This window comes from Elephas maximus, chromosome 9 (assembly GCF_024166365.1).
Source record: "Elephas maximus indicus isolate mEleMax1 chromosome 9, mEleMax1 primary haplotype, whole genome shotgun sequence".
NCBI lineage: Eukaryota > Metazoa > Chordata > Mammalia > Proboscidea > Elephantidae > Elephas > Elephas maximus.
In genome coordinates this window covers 81,618,187-81,636,861 of record NC_064827.1, presented here as the reverse complement: position 1 = coordinate 81,636,861, position 18,675 = coordinate 81,618,187, and the positions used below count along the sequence as shown (strand labels likewise).

At 51.5% G+C, this 18,675-nt stretch overlaps 1 protein-coding gene across 1 annotated transcript; it reads right to left on the bottom strand.

Moving 5' to 3' along the window:
• Positions 1-5,042: 5,042 nt before the first annotated feature.
• Positions 5,043-18,187, bottom strand: PRDM12 (PR/SET domain 12). Its single transcript, XM_049897002.1, has 5 exons — positions 17,965-18,187; positions 16,006-16,196; positions 14,261-14,416; positions 6,872-6,983; positions 5,043-5,458 (listed from the first exon to the last, which is right to left on the bottom strand). The coding sequence occupies exons 1-5, from the start codon at positions 18,185-18,187 to the stop codon at positions 5,043-5,045; spliced, it is 1,098 nt and encodes a 365-aa protein (XP_049752959.1).
• Positions 18,188-18,675: the final 488 nt, after the last annotated feature.

Genomic DNA, 18,675 nt, shown 5'->3' with positions numbered 1-18,675 from the left:
AAACGTTTCCCAAAGGCCCGGGCCTTTGCTGGGCACTTTAAAAACATTGTGTTATTGATTCCTCACAACAACTTGGCCCATCATGGAGGTAGGCATTGTTAGTTCTGACAGTCATTTGGGGCCGTTAAGTCCCAAAAACAAACTGGCAGCTGGCCTTCCCACCCCAGGCTCTGCTCACTCTACCACACTTGCCTCTTCACTACCTTGTGGATGAGTAGACTCAGGAAACATGGCTGCACGTCCCAGAGGACTTGTTGAAAATACAAGCTCCAAGCCCAGATTTAGGCATTGAGGCTTTACAAGCGTGAGGCCCGCAGGTCTATCAGTATGTGTTTAACTCCCCATGTGATTTTAATCGTTGGTCATTTTAATTCTCGGATTCCTCCATCTACATCTCAATCTGTGCATCTCTGTGGCCACTACTCCAGGCCAATCAGTGTCACCACTCACTCGAGTGGCTACAATAACCTCCTAGTTTGCCTCTCTAATTGTGTATTTGCCCCTTCTACCATTTAGTCTCTGTACAAGGGCTAGAGGGATATTTTTAAATCAGATCAGATTAAATTTCTCCCTGCTTAAACTTCTGGTGGCTTCCCCTTACACTGAGAATAAAATCCAAACTCATCATCCTGGCGTTGAGGCCCTGTGGGACCTGGCCCCTGCCTGTCTCTGACCTCATTTGCCTATATATCTGTGCATAAACTTTGATTTCCACCCACATAACGTTCCTGCCCTGAGGCAGCCTTCTCTACATAACATCCCTACCCTGGGGCAGCCTTCTCTAGCCAGGAGCCCAGGAGTGGGGGGCCTGTCTTACAAAACAGATGTCAGGTGGTCATGGGTGGGAGCTATCTAGTCACACTCCATAATTTTCCCCACCCAACCACAGACACATACTCCTAGTGGGCCAGTTCCAAAGCAGGAAAGAAGCTGAAAACTTAGGATATATGATCCTCCAGTTTGAGAGACCCAAGGGTCATAAGTATAGAAAACAGTTGGGGGAAAGGGGTTTAACAGCTGCCTCAGATGCCCTCTTGGGGGTGTCTACAACCCCTGGCACACACCAAAGCATTCTTTTATTAATAACAGCTCCCATATATTGAGCATTTACTATGTACTGGACACTGAGCCATGTACTTTATTCATTTATATGCATTATTCCATCTAATCTCACAACATCCTTAGGAGCTAAGTATCACTCCATTTTCCATGTGAGGGAACTGAGACATAGAGACGTTAATTGACTTGCCCGAATTCACACAGCTAGTGAGTGGCACAGCTGGGATTTGAACCCAGCCTCTAGAGTCCTTCTACTACTGAAAGTCCTGGTCGATGACATAAGGCAAGAGAAAGAAATAAATGGCATCCAATTAGAAAGGAAGAAATAAAACTCTCTTTATTCACAAGCAACATGATACTGTACGTAGAAAGTACGAAAGAATCTACAAAACGCCACAGGAACTAATAGGTGAGTTTTACAAGGTCACATGAAACAAGGTCAGTGTACAATGCTGGTCTACACTGCACCCCTATGGGAAATGCAGCAGGTCCTTTGGACTGAATCTGTGGACTGAATGGGAAGTGGTGTGCCCTAAAGCTCCTGAGAGTCAGATGCCTGTGGTGGAACCCTGCTCTGCCACTCTTCCACTGAGTGATGTGGGCAAATGACTTGCTCTCTCTATGCCTCAGTTTTCTCATACCTCAAATGGACATAAAAAGAGCATTGGCCTTGTGGGGTTGTTGGCAGGGTTCCCAGAATGCATGCATCTAAATCCCTAAGCCTGGGCTGGCCCACAGAAATTGCTGTGATTGTGTTCACATGCTTTTGTCCAGGGAGTGCACGCTTGGGAAAGGGGGTCAAGGTCTCTGCTGGAAATGCAACCAAGGTGAGAGATAAGGCTTTCGGCGTCAAGCCTCCCAGCACCATGAGCCCTGTTTGTTCATCCTTGTTTCCCCAGTGCCTAGCACAGGCCCTGACACGTGTCTGTAGAAGCAGGTCAGCTGGCAAGCCAGTGGCACCTCGGTCTGCAATTACAGCTCACTGCCACCAGGTGGGTTCTGGAGCCTGGGTTGTGGCCCTGGTGTTAGCTGGGACTTAACTACCTATGGAGAACAATTTAAATTTTTGATCAAGGACGCCACTGACTTCTCTGAAGTCTGACTCCTGCAGGTTCTTCAGAAAGCCAGCATTTTACCTTATTTGGGCATTACTGTCTGGGAGGCATGAAGTGTGAGCCATGATGGTGTTTAATTCCACTTCACCCGTCATCATCCAGAGGGAAGGGGCCTCGGGACATACAAACTTTGGCTGTGGGGACAAGATGCCTGGGTGGGGGAGGCAGTGTGTGGAGGGTGGTACCAGGGGCTACCAGAGGCTTCGAAAGCCTAGTGGAGAGGCGTCAAAGGAGAGGCACTAGGCGAATGCATAGAGACAGAAAGTGGAATCGAGGTTACCAGGGTCAGGGGCAAGGGGTAATGTGGAGTTATCGCCTAATAAGTATAGAGTTTCTGGTAAGGATGATAAAAAAGGTTTGTAAAACTCACTTATTGGAAATAGCGGTGATGGTTACACAACATTGTGAATGTAATTAACATTACTGAACTGTACACTCGAAAGTGGTTAAAATGATAAATTTTGTTATATACATTTTACCACAATAAAAAAAAAAACTACCAAATAAATAACTGTATGAATAAAACTGGCTGCCTGTTTAAAAAAAAAAAAAAGGAGAGGCGAAGTTTGTGACCGGGGGTGGGAGGAATATCAAGGATGGCTCTGTCACCAGCCAGAGGCAGGAAACCCCAGATGGAGCCTGCATGTGAACACATCAGTGTACTTCCCTGCCTGTGCCCCACCAGCCAGGGCATGAGATGACTCCCACAAAGGAGGGTGTATGTGGGAGTACCATGTGAAGCTCCAGATGGAGGTGACCTGTGTGTCCAAGTATGAATTTCCAAGTTTTTGCAGGGGTATGTATGTGTGCATGTGCACACATCTGCAGGAGGATGCAAGGAGAGATGTACCCACAGGAAGCCTCCAGGCATGCTCACCCAGCGGGTTACAGGGGTAATACCCTCATGACTGGTATATGTGCAAACACAGGTGTGAATTCACAATCCCCAGTGCACACACCACCTTGGGCCAGGAAACCTGGAGAGAAAAGTTGGGTCCTGGCCCTTTATGGACAGAGAAGCCCCTTGGCCCTAACTTGATGGTCTCTCTGCTCCTTGGTCTCCTTCAAGGAGGGTCAAGTGACAGGTGCCTGAGTATTAGGAGATTCTAGCATTTGGAGGGCCCTTGGTGGTCACGTTGGCCCGCCCCACTGGCTGCTTGAGCCTCTTCAACCCCTTTCATTTTGGCCACAAAAATGGAAGAAAAAAAAAAAGTAAGTAAAGATTTTGGGGAAGTAAAGTGAGGCACCAATATTTGAGAAAAAGAGAGTCAGCTGAAAACCAGAAGAAATTTTCCTGGCTCCTCCCGAGATTTCCTGTTGCTTTGCACTGTAGCCAATCTCTTTGGGAGCTGACAGCTTGGTTGTGACAGATGGAGTTTTCCTAAGGGGCAACACAATGGTGACTTTCAAAACCAGTAAGTGGAACAACTCTTGCAGCCCCCTCTCCAGCTTCTAGGCCCTGTCTATATTTCCTTTTCAAGCAGACAAAAGTGTTCACCTATTCAGATGCTAAGTGATAAATGTTCCAAGTAATTTTTATTTTAGAATACGAGAGGTACAAATGTATTTACAGTTGTACATATACAATCAAATAATATATATCACAGTTTTGTAAATATCATTTTCGATAAATATTTACAAAGTTAAAGTGACCATTTTCTGGAAGTAGAACGCAGTTTCTTGAAAACTCTATACATTTTATATTTTTCATTAATATTATTATAGTTTCTGTATTTTACAAAACGCCCTACGAGAATTCCGGTAAATGACTGCAAAGTGGGAGAAGCGACACCAGAGGGCGCGAACGGCCGGAGTTTGGGGAAAGGGGAAGGGGCCAGGGTGTGGGCAGGCGCGGCTGAACCCTCTGGAATAGGGCACCGCTTGGAAGTGCTTTCCGGGCAGAGAAACCAGCTAGCCTCAAGAGCAGCGAAGCCAGTCTTGCCCTCCTCTTACTGGAGTGTGCTTTAAACCAGCCTTGAAGAGGAGGAGGGGAAACCTTCCCCTTCCTAAGAATGAAGTCAGAGCTGAAGAGGGGCGGCATTGGTCCAACTCCCTCGTTTCACAGGTGGGGAAACTGAGGCCCAGAGCGGGGCACGGACTTGCCCAGAGTCCCACAAGTGCATTTATGTGTTCCCTTCACCATCAACCTCCCTGGCACACTGCAAAGTATTTGTGCCTCCTTCATCCTCGGGGAGCCAGTTTTGGGGATAAGGTAGCCAGAGCAGTCGCCCTGACAAGGTCTCACCAGGGCTCTTCTGGCACGGATTCTTCTCCCCAGCTGCTTCTGGTCCCCATTATCCCCCCAACTCTCAAGGTCATGTGCGTGACTCCCAACGCTGCAAGGCACCAGTCCCAGGAGGCAGGAGGAGCAAACAGAGGTGAATGGCTTCCTCCTTTCCCGCCACCACCACGCCCCCAGGCCTCACAGGGATAGGGAGGTCGCGCTCCTTTACGAAGCAGGGAGCTTTCTGTGGGGGCAGTGGGGGCTCCCCCTTCCCTCCTGTGAGGCCCCTCGAAGACTCTCAGCCCTTCTCCTGACAGAGCGGAATGCCAACCTGGACGGCCGGTTGGACAGAAGGGAGTCTAGGGGTAGGGCTGGGCAGGTAAACTCCCCGAAGAGAAGAAGGCTTCCGGAAGAGATGAGAAGTTACACCGGCCGGGTGGCATGAGAAAAAGACGTCACCCCTCAGTGTCCTCATCTGTAAAATGGAGCGAAAAGTGTGCCGGGGAATCACTTCCGCAGCGCACCTGCTGCGCGGAGCCCCACAGCCGCACGGAAGGAAAGGAGCCACGCTCCCAGGCTCCCGCGCCGCGCCCCTCCAGGCGGGGAGGCGGGGACCCTTCCCGGCAGGCGCGCGGGCGCACCGCTCACAGCACCATGGCTGGCAGGTGGTGCGCGGCGGCGGCGGCGGCGGCAGCGGCGGCGAGCGCGGGCGCGTGAGCGTGCGGGGCGGGCAGCGCGGGCGAGTGCGCCTGCAGCGCGGCGCTGGGCGGCCGGTGGCGCGCGCTCTTCTGGTGGGCGCGCAGGCCGGCCAGCTGCGAGTAGGCGCTCTGGCACACCTGACACTTGTAGGGGCGCTCGCCCGTGTGCAGGCGCACGTGGTTGCGCAGCGTGGACGACTGGCTGAAGCGGCGGTTGCAGAAGCGGCACACGAAGGGCTTGTCCAGCGTGTGAATGCGCATGTGCGAGCGCAAGTTGCTGCGCGAGTTGAAGCCGCGGTGGCAGATGACGCAGCGCATGCGGCCCGCAGTGCCCGCCGCCGAGTCCGCCGGATGGAAGTCCTCTGGCCGCGCGGGCAGGGTTCGGGGGGGTGGCGGGAGAGGCCGGGGCAGGGCGGGAGGATGAGGGGAAGACAGACGGAGGAGGGAGAGAGAGAGCAGCCCCGTTAGAGCGGTGGCTGCCGTGGGCCAGACATCCCCACTTCCCTGCACTCACACGCACGCGCTGCGATCCCAGGGCCCAGCCCGTCTGATCGTGGGATGGTTGATGGATAGATTGGGGGCGCTGGCAGAGGTATGGGAGGGGCAGCGAAGGGCCCTGACCTGGGGTCAGATAGGAGTTGACACCGGATTGTCCCTATGTGACCTCGGGGAAGTGACGTAGCCTCACTAAAAAATAAACCTCTTTTTTTTCATTTGTAAACCGGGAACCTAGTACTACCTAAACAGGGCTATGCACTACAGGAAATAACCATAAAAAGCAGGCATCATTGAAGGCTTACTCTGTGCTAAGCCCTTTACATGTCTTCGCCCATGTATGGGAAGTGCCTGGCTCTTAGTAGGCTTTCCATAAAGAATAGCTATTATAACCACCACCACCCTCCACCCCCACACCAAATTTTTTAAATTCAGGTAGTGGTTGCTAACTAAAAGGTTGGCAGTTCGAATCCACCAGGCACTTCTTGGAAACATTATGGGGCAGTTCTACTCTGTCCTGTAGGGTCGCTATGAGTCAGAATCGACTCCACCACAGCAACGAGTTTTTTTTTTTTTTTTTTAATTCATCCCATAAATATTTACTGAGTGCCTACTGTGTACTAGGGAACAGCACTTCGGTTTTCTCATCCCTGAAATGGAGATAATAATAGCATCACCCCCATGGGCCTGTCGTTAGAATCAGTAGAGTTCATGTTAGTAAAACATTAGCTGCAGAGCAAGGGCTCAGCACACGGTAGTTCATGAGCCTCAGGTTCATTCCCTGTAAGGATAATCGGGCATCACAAGCATCTCTCCTGTGCCAGGCGCCAGGGACAGGGCGGTGATGTACAGATTGGCAGAGCTGGAAGGGCGTTTGACATCATCTTGCCCAACACCTTTCCTTTAAAATGGAGAGACTGAGGCACAAAGCTATTCCCAAGATTGCACAGCAGAGCTGGAACTCCAATCTAGGCTCCCTCTGCCCAGCCCCTTGCTCTTTATGCCATGACCTGCTACCTCTCTGGTGTCCCCCCACCTGGTCCCAGGACAGTCCATCTGGCCAGGAAGCAGGAGCACTTCCTTCACCCGTGCCACAATCATGGAGGCAGGCTCCAGGGGTATCAGCCTTCTTGGACCGGTAGGCCCCATCTGCTTGATGCTGCTAGGGGTTGAAGCAGGGTCCCCAGGAGCCAGAAGCCACCTTGCCTCACACATATTCTCTCCCTGGGTTCCCCCCTCCGTGAGTCCTTTGTCATCAATGCCTTTTGAAGAATACCTACCATGCTTGTTTTTTTTCTGCTCCTCCTCTAGCCCGGGCACACCCGGGATCCCCAGGAAAGTGTTGTGTGAGTTTCCGTACCACACCAGCAGTTCCTGGTCAGGAGGGATCATCTGCAGGGGAGGAGGAGAGAGGAGAGATCAGGGAGGCCGCGGCCAGGGGATGATAGTAGGAGGCCTCTGCACATCCCCTGCCTGCCGCCAGGAGACAGCTATCCTGGCTTCTGCCGTGGAGATGTGCAGCCAGCCTCTGCCTTGAGAGAGCCACATTTGGGTCCATTTCCACCAAGCATCCCTGGTGAGCTGCACAAACAGAGGTCTTTGGGCAGCTCTGCACTTCAGCTGCCCTCCCTGCCCAGGCCTTCTCATCAACTCTGTACTAGCTCTGCTGCTGGGAATAGAGCTGCCTCCCGGCCACAGCAGAACTTTTAAGCCAACAGCAACAAAACAGAAGCTTTGCAACCAGCAGAAGTAACAGAAGATCGAAAGCTAGAAAACTTTTCATTTCTTACCGAGGGGAACCAGAGTCACAGGGCTGAGCCAGATGTTTCCGAAGAGTGTGGGCTGTGGGGAACCCTAAAGCACTTGGTTACACCCTGCCTGATAATGTTGTGGAAACACATCTCTCATCCAAAGCACCCATAAGGCAGCACCATACCACGCATACTTCTCTACCCATTACAGGGCTCTGCGTGATCCCAGGCACACAGATTGATTGATGAACGCCTCCCACCTCAGGAAATATTGGGGAACACAGTCTTAAGCAAAATCCATTTCGCCGTGTCCTAGGTTGATGACAGGGATGACAGGGCTCTGCTGCTCTTTGGTGAGGACCTGCCCCAAGGAAGAGGTGAAGGCTGTCAGTAAAGAGGGCTTTGCAGTAACCATCAGGAAGGCTGTGAAAGGCCTGTTCCTGAGGCAGCACTGACCATAAACCCCACACTCCAAGGCATCCCCAAGAGATTGGAACTCCATTCCCTGGCCAGAGAGAAGCTCCCCTTCCCTCAGGTGGGTTCTGACCTCAGACTCCTGCCACACTTAGAATCCTGTCTGTTCACCACACCTTTCTTCCTCTGGAAGAATCCCAGCCTGGTCAGACCCAGGAAGACCCTCAGAGCATCACAGAGAGCTTGTGCAACCTCGAAAGGACAGGTAAGCAGAGAAAGAAGAGTGTGGGAGAGGGAAGAAGGGTCCAGGAAAGTGTGAGGGAGCCTAGGTGACTCCCATCCCCCTGTGACTTGGCCTGGAGTCACCAGCCCCTTCCCAGCTGAGCCCACAGCCTGTGGGGTGCCACATCAAGGCTCAGGATAAGTGGGTAATGAGAAGCCAGGCAGAATATACCACACCAACGCAGGGTGATGGGGGCTCAAATATGTAAAAGCAATGTGCGGTCCCTGAACTGTCAAAGACAGCAGGCAACTTAGAATCTGGTACTGCAGTGAGGCTTTGGGGACTCTCTGGTCATTTACAGTCATGGCCACTGTCCAGAAAGCCAGCAGGTCAGAGCTAGAGGCCCCCGCTGGAAAAGGGGCAGAGAAGAGAGAGGGTTTGTGAACCTCTTAGAAAAGTAGAAAAGTAGACAATGGAAATTCATGGTGAAGGAAGCCACTCTACACAAGATGGCGTGACAAGCCATCTGTCACCAGGTCCCTGCGTAACCTTGGTCAGATCACTTCACCGCTCTGAGCTTGTCTACTCTAATGAGGGGGTTGGGAGCATGATTCCTGAGGTCCCCCCAACTCTAAGACTGATTGTAAGACACCTCCAACATTGACCTGACCTCTGGCTTCAATTCTTAGATGAAAGCAGACATTTATTCATCACGATTCTTCTAAAGCAACTAAAAAAAAAAAAAAAAAACTAGCCCCCATCAAAAAGTCTGAACATAATCCCTCAGGGAATAACGCTGAAGAGGGTTCTGGTTCAAGGCCTAGAGTCAGACAGGACGGGGTCCATTCAGGCTCCCCACTTGGAAAGCGTGTTATGACTTTGGGTGAGATGCCGCATGTCATTGTGCCTCCGTTTCCTCAACTGTAAAATAAGGACGGTAACATAGCTCTTGCCTCACTGAGTGCTTGCTGGGGTTCAGCAGGTCCCCCACATAAAGCTCTTTACACAATCTTTACTCAGCAGCGCTTGTTATTATTTTCCCCAAGCCTGGACCTCTGGTCTTTCCTTGCTCCTGGGCACCTCTTATCCAGACACCCCTTGTGATCAAGCCCCAACCTCTCAGAGAATCTGACAGTGACCTCTGGCTACTGAGTTCCTATGGTATCCTCACAGAGCCCACAGGGTGACCAGGGCCTTGCCTTCAGTGTCCAACAAGAGCATAGCCTGGGGCCCGCATGCCCTGAGGACAGCAGCCACACTCAGGTGCCATTACTTCCCAGCTTCACCTTCCCTGGGGAGAGGAGCTGATTGCTCCAGGACAGATGTGGGATGGAAGGGTCAGAAACACAGCTGATGTTGCTCTTGAGCTACAACTTGACATCCAGACTCAATGTCTGGATCAAATGTCTAAGTCAACACCGATTTTTTTATTTTAACTGACAACAACAATTATTAAGTATAATGATGATGATGATGATAACAGTGACGATGAATGAGAGAGTCAGAGCCAAGAACTTCCAGGATTGCACAAACCCTGAATACTACTATTCATAATGGTTATTTAGAATATTATTTTTTAAATACGAGCTTCGATGGTGACTCTTTTAACATAAGAGTGAGTCATTTATTACTTACACATTTTTATTGTACTAAAATTAGTTTTACTAATTTTAAAAATGAAAACTGTAATGCAAACACACAGACAAAAATGTATAAACATGTAAAAGGGCGTATAATGAAAAGTAACTCTCCTTCCTACTCTCCATGCCCAGCCACTGTCACGGGTTTCTTGTGTGTCTTTCCCCAGAAAAGCTTGTCATTTTGAGATTATTTAAAAATGCTGATTTCAAGTTCACGGAGAGCAGTGTGATGGACAGAGAGACTTCCATTTTCTACATGATACATCTGACTTTTTAATAAGAATAATAAACACATAATACTTTTATACTTTTTTTTTTTAAGAATGAAAATCTATTAAGAAGAACCTACTGGAAATGAGTAACACATATCCCGAGACAGCTAGAAGCCACGGGCTCTTGAACCAGCGTCAGGGGAGGCAGCCGGCACCAAGCCAGGAGCCACCATCTCCAGAGCCAGGAGCCTCCGTCAGCCCTTCAGAGCCCTGAGAAGCCAGCTCCAGGCCCTCACCCTGATCTCTGATCTCTCTCTGCTCCCAGGCACCCTCTTGGAAACCCGAGAACCTGCAGTTTCTTGCCTGACATCGTGATACTACTGTCCAGAGGCTCCCACAGTTCTACGAGCTGACTGCTTAAGTTCCAAGAATGGCCACGCCATGTCCCCTCTCTAGCATTATTTCTTTACAGCCAACACTCAGGCCTAGCCAGCTGGTGCTCTTTTCAGGGACTCATCGGCTTTTTTTTCGGGAGCAGAGAGAGGCTCAGGACACACAGTAAACAAAGCAATTCTCAGAGAAACCAAGTCTTGTAGCAGAAAACCCATGCCACCAAAACTCTGGAGAACATCAGTGCCTAAATCTTTGGTTGACAAATTTCAAGATCTCTCAACTTATATTTCTTAACCTATATCAGCCCAGAAGTTCTATCGTGCCCAATTTCTGAGTTTTTATTATAAATCGAAAACGATGGTGGGGGGTTAGTTTGTTTTCCTAATAAAAATTCATGTCACACGATTAAACATTCTCCCAGAGGGGGCTAAGGCCCCATGTGGTGCAGAAGCCCTAGTCTAGAAGGATCTCAGTGTCATCTGGACAAACATCAATTTCCATTGTACCACAGATGTCCTGACACGGCAATTAATAGAGTTCCAACAAATAGCTATTGGCAAGGGAGGCCACACGGCATGATGATCAAGAGCTCCAGGTCGGGGGTCAGAGAGGCCTGGGTTCAAATCACAGCTCAACAATGGCATATCCACAAACCTTAGTTTTGTCATAGTAAAATGGGAGTAATAACAAAAAGCACCTAACAGGGCCAAAAGTATTCTACCTTTTTTAAAAAGTTGCAAAGGGTCTTAGCATGGTGGCTGGCACACGGTAAATGCTTCACAACAGTAGCGTTATTAATGGTGCTTATTATTAATAATCAGAGAGCCTTATCTGCAACCACTGATAAGCAAGATCAAAAGTAGCAAAAAAAAAAACTACATTCAGGGCACGGTATTTTGCCAAAGAACAGAGAGGAGAACATCTCTGAGAATTTTCTTCCCAATTACAATATCCAAAACATTGATATATTATTCTGAAATCCTTTTCTTATGCTAATTTTTGGACTCAGACAAGGTCTGGGACAACTAGTTCCCTTTTCCTGGAAGAAGTGGGTCCCCTGTTCCCCTTTCGACCCAGCTCCCATCACCTGCAGGAAGACTTTTATTCATTCGATATTTAGTGCCCACTTTATGTGCCTTTGGAGGGTTGCTATTTTGTATTTGTGGAAATTTTTAGAGAATCAATAGTATATGCTGCTTATGGAATAAAGATGTTCCTTCCCATTTCTGGCAATTAATAGGCTATTGTTATGCAATATAAATAGCAGTCTTGAGTTTCAGAAAGATTAAAAAAACAGTTCACGCAACGGTCCCTCTCCTGGGCTAACTCGCACACACACACAGAGCAAACACCTGTCTTATCCCAGAGACATCGAGAGAGTGGCCTGGGGGAGCAGCAGTATCTTCTGGTCACGCTGGAAGGGCTGCTTGAACTCAGAGTCTTGGCCCTGCCACATGAGTGGTCACATACACCCAGTCACACAGTTTGTTCAGTACATGGAATCTGAAGTCATGACAAAACCCAGGTGGGTTTGAAAAACTGTCACCAAGAAAAATGTCCCCAACTTTGCTTATTAAAAGTAAAATGGGTGATTTTTTTGTCCCCTTATCTCACGTTCAAATATCAGTATACGATCCTTCTTAGTAGGTTTACTAATTCTGTAAAAGCGTTCATAGCCAAATTGGTGGTATTTTATGTATACAGATATATATGTGGAAACCCTGGTGGCATAGTGGCTAAGACCTACGGCTGCTAACCAAAAGGTCAGCAGTTCAAATCCACCAGGTGCTCCTTGGAAACCCTATGGGGCAGTTCTACTCTATCCTATAGGGTTGCTATGAGTCGGAATTGACTCAACCATAACAGTTTTTTTTCTTAATATATATGTGTATATATATGTGTGTGTGTGTATATATACATATATATATGCTACAATATATATCTGGAGCCCTGTTGGCACAGTGCTTAAGAGCTTGGCTGCTAACCAGAAGGTCGGCAGTTTGAATCCACCAGCTGCTCCTCAGAAACTCTATGGGGCCGCTCTACTCTGTTCTACAAGGTCACTATGAGTCGGAAACAACTCGGTGGCAACGGGTTTGGTTTTTTGGGTTTATATCATATATATAATTCCTGATCTTCTTTTATCTACTTTAATTCCTGATCAAATGTAGAATATTTTTATTTTGTTTTCTTATCTTTTTGTTAATCTTATAATCAGATTCTTCCCTGGAGATATTCTTCAGCCATCTTTCCTCTGACTCTGAATTTCTGTATAAATGTCTGTCAATGCTTCCCGACTGTCCTGTTTTCAGCTGGCGTGACCTGCACAGTAAGCTGAGACTGAGTCCCCCTTGTCTGCCCCAGCTGGGAGCCCTTTGCCAAAAGGATGTAAAAGTTCTGGGTCTGTCTCCTAAGTCAGTGTGTGTGTGTGTGTGTGTGTGTGTGTGTGTGTGTGTTGCATGGGAGGGATGGGCTAAGCATGCGTCCTCTGTATCATCTGTATTAGGATGGCTGGAAGGAGTGTACGAATATGAGGATGTGTGTGTGTGTGCGCGCACGTGTGTGTGTGAAGGAGGGATGAGGATCTATGAAGAGGGTTTCAGATACACCTGAGGCCAATTCTAAGATGTCTGGTGGTGGAGATCCCTTGATGGCCACAGGAGCCACTCCTGCCCTGGGCTTGGGACACTTTCAGTCCTACCCTCACACTATCTCACTAGCCGTCTGACCTCACTTAACATCCATGCCATTTTTTTATCCTCCACTTCCTGGTCCCCCCTAGTATCACCCCCCTGGCCACACCAGGGCCCAGGCAAAGGCCTTTCCACTGTCATCTCTGGGAAATTCCCTGGGGCCTGGTTATTTAGGAACAAGGCTCACTCATGTTCCAGAAGCTGGTAGGCCCCAGCACTCCTGGGGGCTTTAGAGCCTGGGGCTCTGAGTTCCAGGGAGAAAATGGACCGCGGAACTACAGGAAATCATTTTCTGGCCCTGGGGAGGCTCTTCCAGACCACCCCAAAAACTCAACCAAGCTTCAACCACACTCCAAGGTGCATTGTCTTCCTCTCCATGGGGGAGCAGAGGCATAAAGTCCAGAAAGGTGTGATGGGAGCAGGGCCCACCAACACAGCACCCACAGCCAACTTGCCACAGGGAATTCAGGACAGCTTCACCTGCTCCTGAGCCAGCCACTGAGCCAAATGTCACATTTCCTGCCCAGGGAGGGTCTGAACAGCAGACAGTGTGGCCCGCCTCAGCTTTGCCATCAACCCTTCCCCACACACCTTGAGCTCTTCTGCCTCTGCCCAAGCATTTCCCTACTGGGAACCCTCTTTCTCCTTCCCACCTCCCCTCTGCCCACCCAACCTTCCCTTAGCCTTTACCTCCACTGTGGAAAGTGATAACTATCTGTCTGCACTTCACCCTTTCTCTCTCCTAACGAAGGAACAAATGCTCTGAAAGAGCTCCTTAGTCAGCCTGCCACCAAGTGAGACCCAGTTTCCCCTGCTGCAGAGTTGCATGAGCATTAAATAATGTATATACAGGGTCTAGGAGAAGCCTAACACAGGGAATGGTCAGTACATGATAGTTGTGATTGGAGTCATTATCCACATGCCACAGGTGCACCATGCTTGCAGAATGAAGGACAATGCACAGCTGAAATGCTTCAGACACAATGCTCTCTCCCACCCAAATGCATTCCTTGGGCTCCCTTCCTACACCTTGCCCTCTGTTCCTCTGTGACCTCTGAACCCCAGGACACCCTCAGCAGATACCCAAGGACATCACTGTTGAGGTGCTCATGACACTCACAACGGCATAAAGTCAAATGTTCCATCCTTTCTGATCTGCAGCAGAGAGCTTTCCACCGAGGCCACAGTCCTGGAGACCCTGACGCCTGGGGGCCTGGGCAGGGCTGACTGGACCAAAGTCAAGGCCCTTGAACCTCGACCCCCTGTCCACCATTGTCCCTGGACATAGTTGCCCCCCCTCCACACACAGACATGGCCGCCATACAACAGCACAACGAGCTCACCTCAATGGCCTTATAGAAGATGCTGGTGCCTATCTGGACCACCTCCAGGTTCTGCTCCTGCTCATTGCGTGCACACTTAATGTAGGTCATCCAGCTACGGTGGTCCTCTTGGCTGGCATCGATGAAGTAGCGCACTGTACCGTCCTCATTGAACACCTGGGTGCAGGCAGAACAAGGACCGGGTGAGGCGGGGCTGTGCCCACATGTGCCGCCTGTGTTCAGGGCCAGGTCCTGTGCTGAGTACGTCCTCGTACTCTCTCTCTCTCTCCATCCTCACCACAGTCCCAGGAAGCGGATATAGCTATTATCATCTGTTTTCCAGCTGAGGAAACGAAGGCTTGGACAGGAGAGATGACTTGCCTGAGCTCATGCAGCTAGAAGTGGCAACAGCAAGTTGACTCATGAGCTGACCACGATGTGCTCCTGCTGCCACACCCTCCCCATCCCCAGAAAAGGGCCTCCATGGCACTACTGACCAGGCTAAGTGGCCTCTAGCTAGCTCTCCTGGGGAGTGCATAGGTGCTCCCCACAGCAGTGGGAGCATTGGCTGGGACCTCAGAGGGGACACGAGAACCTGGAGATGGAGGCTGGCTCCCTGTGGCACCCTGGCCCAGATAGTCTTCCAATGGGCAAACCTTAGCCCTTTTGTTAGAGCTTCCAAGGGCACTCAGAGGCCAAACCTGACCCAGAAACATCCTGGAGAAGGTAACCAATAGCCCAGACCTACCAGGGAGGAGAAAGTGAGGTTGGGATAGGCCTCTGGGAGGTCCCCCTGTTCTCTTTCTCCTCCTCCCCTGCAGAGTTTGTTACACTGGACTCTGCTAGGGTCTACCAGATGGGGGCTGTGATGGAGAAGCAGCAGAGGGTAGTGGGCTAGAGGGAGTAAGGAGATGGAGGATAAGATTAGATAGGGGCAGGTGGGTGCACCAGCCTGGCCTCTGTGGGTTCCTGGCTCTGCAGGGTAACAACCCCAAGAAGAAGAAGGCTGCAGGACTGGGTTTATTCTAAGCTGGCTCTCCCTGGCATCCGAATGCTGGAAGTGGACAGTCAGAAGGACTGAGATGGAAGCCTCCCTGAATCTCAATTTCCTTCTGTAAAATGGGGATAATAGTACTATTCAGAGGGCTGTTGGAATCATGCACAGGGGGTCATGCAGGCGGGCATTTGGAAACTGACTCAGTGCCAGATCAGCAATAACCGTTTTCACTGTCATTATCTGCCTGGGGCTGGGAAGCTGATTCCCGGGAAGCACCAGCCCCTGCCATGGCCATTCTCCATTTTTGGCACTACCATCCCGAGCCCAGGGCTGGCTTTGACAGGCTTCCTTCAATGCTTCCTGGAGCCAGGGAAAGAATGTGAGTGATTGGGGGATCGTTCCCAGACACCCAGCCCAACCCAGTGGCTTCCCAGCTCACAATGGGACCCTGGAGAAGCTATATCACATCTCTGGGACTCAGTGCTCTCATCTGTGAAGTGGGGCCAACAGTAGTCTTGCTTGCAGGTTTGCCTGGAAGAATCGAATCTGATTTTTCAGAATCTGACTGTCCTTGCAGCACAGATTTGGGGACAGGGGATGTTATTTCAAAGTGCCTTTCGGCTTGGGGAGTGAGTTCCAGTCAAATGGCAGCAAAGGGTCCCGCCTCCAGGGGCATCCAGCCGGGAGCGTCTGTATCTCCCAGGGAGTGCTAAGCGGCCGCCGCGCTCCTAGCTGGCCTCCCGCAACCCTCTCCCCTGGCCCGCGCTACCTCCCACATGAGGTTGTTGTTCTTGCAAATGTCCACGTGCTCCGGGGCAATGACGCGGCCGGTGAAGGGGCCCATCTCGGTGCCCGCCTTGATCCAAGTCTTGGAGAAGATGCCAAGGCCCTCGCCCGGGATGGAACTCTGCGCAATGATCACCTCGGCCGGCAGCACCAGGCTGGACAGCTTCTGTACCTCTGCGGCCACGGAGGCAGAGAACGCGGTCAGAGACAGAGGCTGGGAAGGAGCGTTCATTTCCCCGCAGGGGACCCCTGCCCCAGTCCTATCCGTCCCGGCCAACCCCAAACGGACCCAACTCCAGAGAATTCACTCCGCTCTCTATGTGTGTGGCTGGAAGCTGGTAGTTTGGAGGCTCAGGGTCGCGATCTCCTCTGTTTGCATCCCGGGCACCTTTTGGTGCCCTCCAAATCTAGAGGTACGTTGGGGCTCGTTTCTACATTTTTTTGTTGTTGTTGTTACTCCATGAATTCTCAAAGCACAAACACGCACACACACCCAAAAAAGTTTAAGAGCTGCTGAGCCGACCGAACGTGTCGTTTTATAGATGGAGAAACAGGAGGAGGCGACGGCCACTCCGCGGCGGTTCCTCCTGTCACTCTGCGCCTACTGCGCATCCTGGCTCCTCACACAGGGCTCTGGAGGAGGACCTTTCGGGGTTCAGGGAGGCCCTGCACCCAAGGTGGGTTGGCAGCTCTGAGAACAGACCTCGGGCTGGGGAACTGCGGAGGCAGAAAAAAAAAACGACGGCGGCGGCTGGCCGGGCTCAGCACCTGCTGTGTGACCTAAGCGCGCCAGGGTCCCTCTCTTCTCTGCGCCCAGGGGCCCAGGTGCCAGAGACGGGGGTGCCCAGGCCTAAGCGAGCCGGGTAGTCGGCTCTCTGGACGGAGAAGAGCCGAGGCAACTCCTTACCCGCCGAAGCCCCCAGCGGGTCCTCAGCGGCCAGGGTGGGAGCAGCGAGGCTCACAGGGGCGGCCTCCGTGTCTTACAAGGTTCCCCTCTAAGCTACCTGGGAAAATACCCGGGGAGCGGGCCGGCTGAAAGGGGGGGTTAAACGATGTCCATTGCAGCGCGGCCGGCAATTTGTCACGCTGTTAAAGTGATCGCATTCATTCGGCTCCATTCGAAAGAAATTGCTAATTCTAAATTCATTAGCCCTGGAAGAATGCTGTAGCAGTAAATTGTAGCTCAATGCGGAGGGGACTTGTTTAAAAGGGGCCGAGGAATTCCCCTTACAAAAAGGGGGGATTAGATGGTTGACATAACGTGAATGGAAGTGGAATTAGTCTTCACGGTAAATTAAGAGAGGAACAGAAATCGTAAAGGGGGAAGAGAGGGCGACGCGCAGAGATGCCAGCACCGGGGAAAGATATTGTTTGCGGGTTGATGAATGAGGAATAAGAACTTGAGACATCTTAAAGAAAAGAAACTTTTCTCGCTCACTCTTTCTCTCCCTCGCTCTCTCCGCGGCTTTTTCTCCCGGACCGCCCGCCCTCCGCCCCCTCCGCAGCCCCGCTGCCTTTTAAAGTTCTTGGTTTAAGTGGGAACTTTCGCGGGTCAATCCCAAGTTAACTAAATGAATTTAAAACCCCTTCTTTTTGAGTCAACTGCTATTACACGCCTAGTAAGGTTTTAAATGCCGGGAACCCGCCGGCTGAAAAGGGAGAGGCCTGGCCAGGGAGGTGCAGGGGCAGAAGAGTCTGCAGGCCTGTACTCCCGGTCCCTTCTACCAGCCTTGCGGAGCGCAGGCCACAGCGTGACCTAGCTTGGCTGCACGCATCCTGGTTCCACGAACGGGGAAACTGAGGCGCACGAAGCGTCCAGAGCGCCCAGGTTGAGGCGAGAGTCGGCAAGGCCGGGTCTCCCCGCTGCATCCCGCGCATCGGACAGGCGAGGAATCGGGGCCTGGGAAGAAGGGACCCGGCTGGCCTCGACGGCGTGACTCACCGCCGGAGAAGGACTGCGCCAGGACCTCGGCGGTGAAGGCCGTCTTGGGGCTGGCGTGGTGGCTCTTGTCCTCGAAGAGCTGCTCACCCAGCACGTTGCGCCAGCGGCCATACAGGAAGCTGTGGAGGATGTCGGAGGTGATAACCTCGGCCAGCGCTAGCCCCGGCGCCTTCAGCCCTGTCTTGAGCACCAGGGCCTCAGCCGGGAGCACGGAGCCCATCATGGGCAGCCCGGGGCTCGCCGGCGCCTGGGACAGACGGCCGGGCGGTGCGCTGAAGTGGGAATGTGACGGGCGAAAGGGGAACAGAGGCGGGGAGAGGAGAGGGCTGCGAGTGAGGAGGAGAAAGAAGAGGAGCAGGGGGAGGACGATACAGGAGAGGGTGGCTGGGAGGAGAATGAACAAGAGGGAGAGAAGCAGAGAGAAATGGAGAAATCAGCAGAGGCGGCGCAAAGGGCTGGAGAGGCAAGGGGGAGGCGGAGGCAAGTGCAGGGGTGCCGGGTGGGTGGGAGGTGGATGGCTCTTGGACGCGCTCTCGCCTCTCGCACACCCAGTCGGAACGGTCTTCCCCTTGGCAAAATCTCAGCGCCTTTATAGGAGCCGCAGTGACCCTCCTAATTGGTTATTAATGACCCCCTGACGTCGGAGGACAGACTTGTACCCGGCCGAGCTGGAGGAGCCTTCGCCGCGAGAGCGCGAGGGGCGGGGACGCG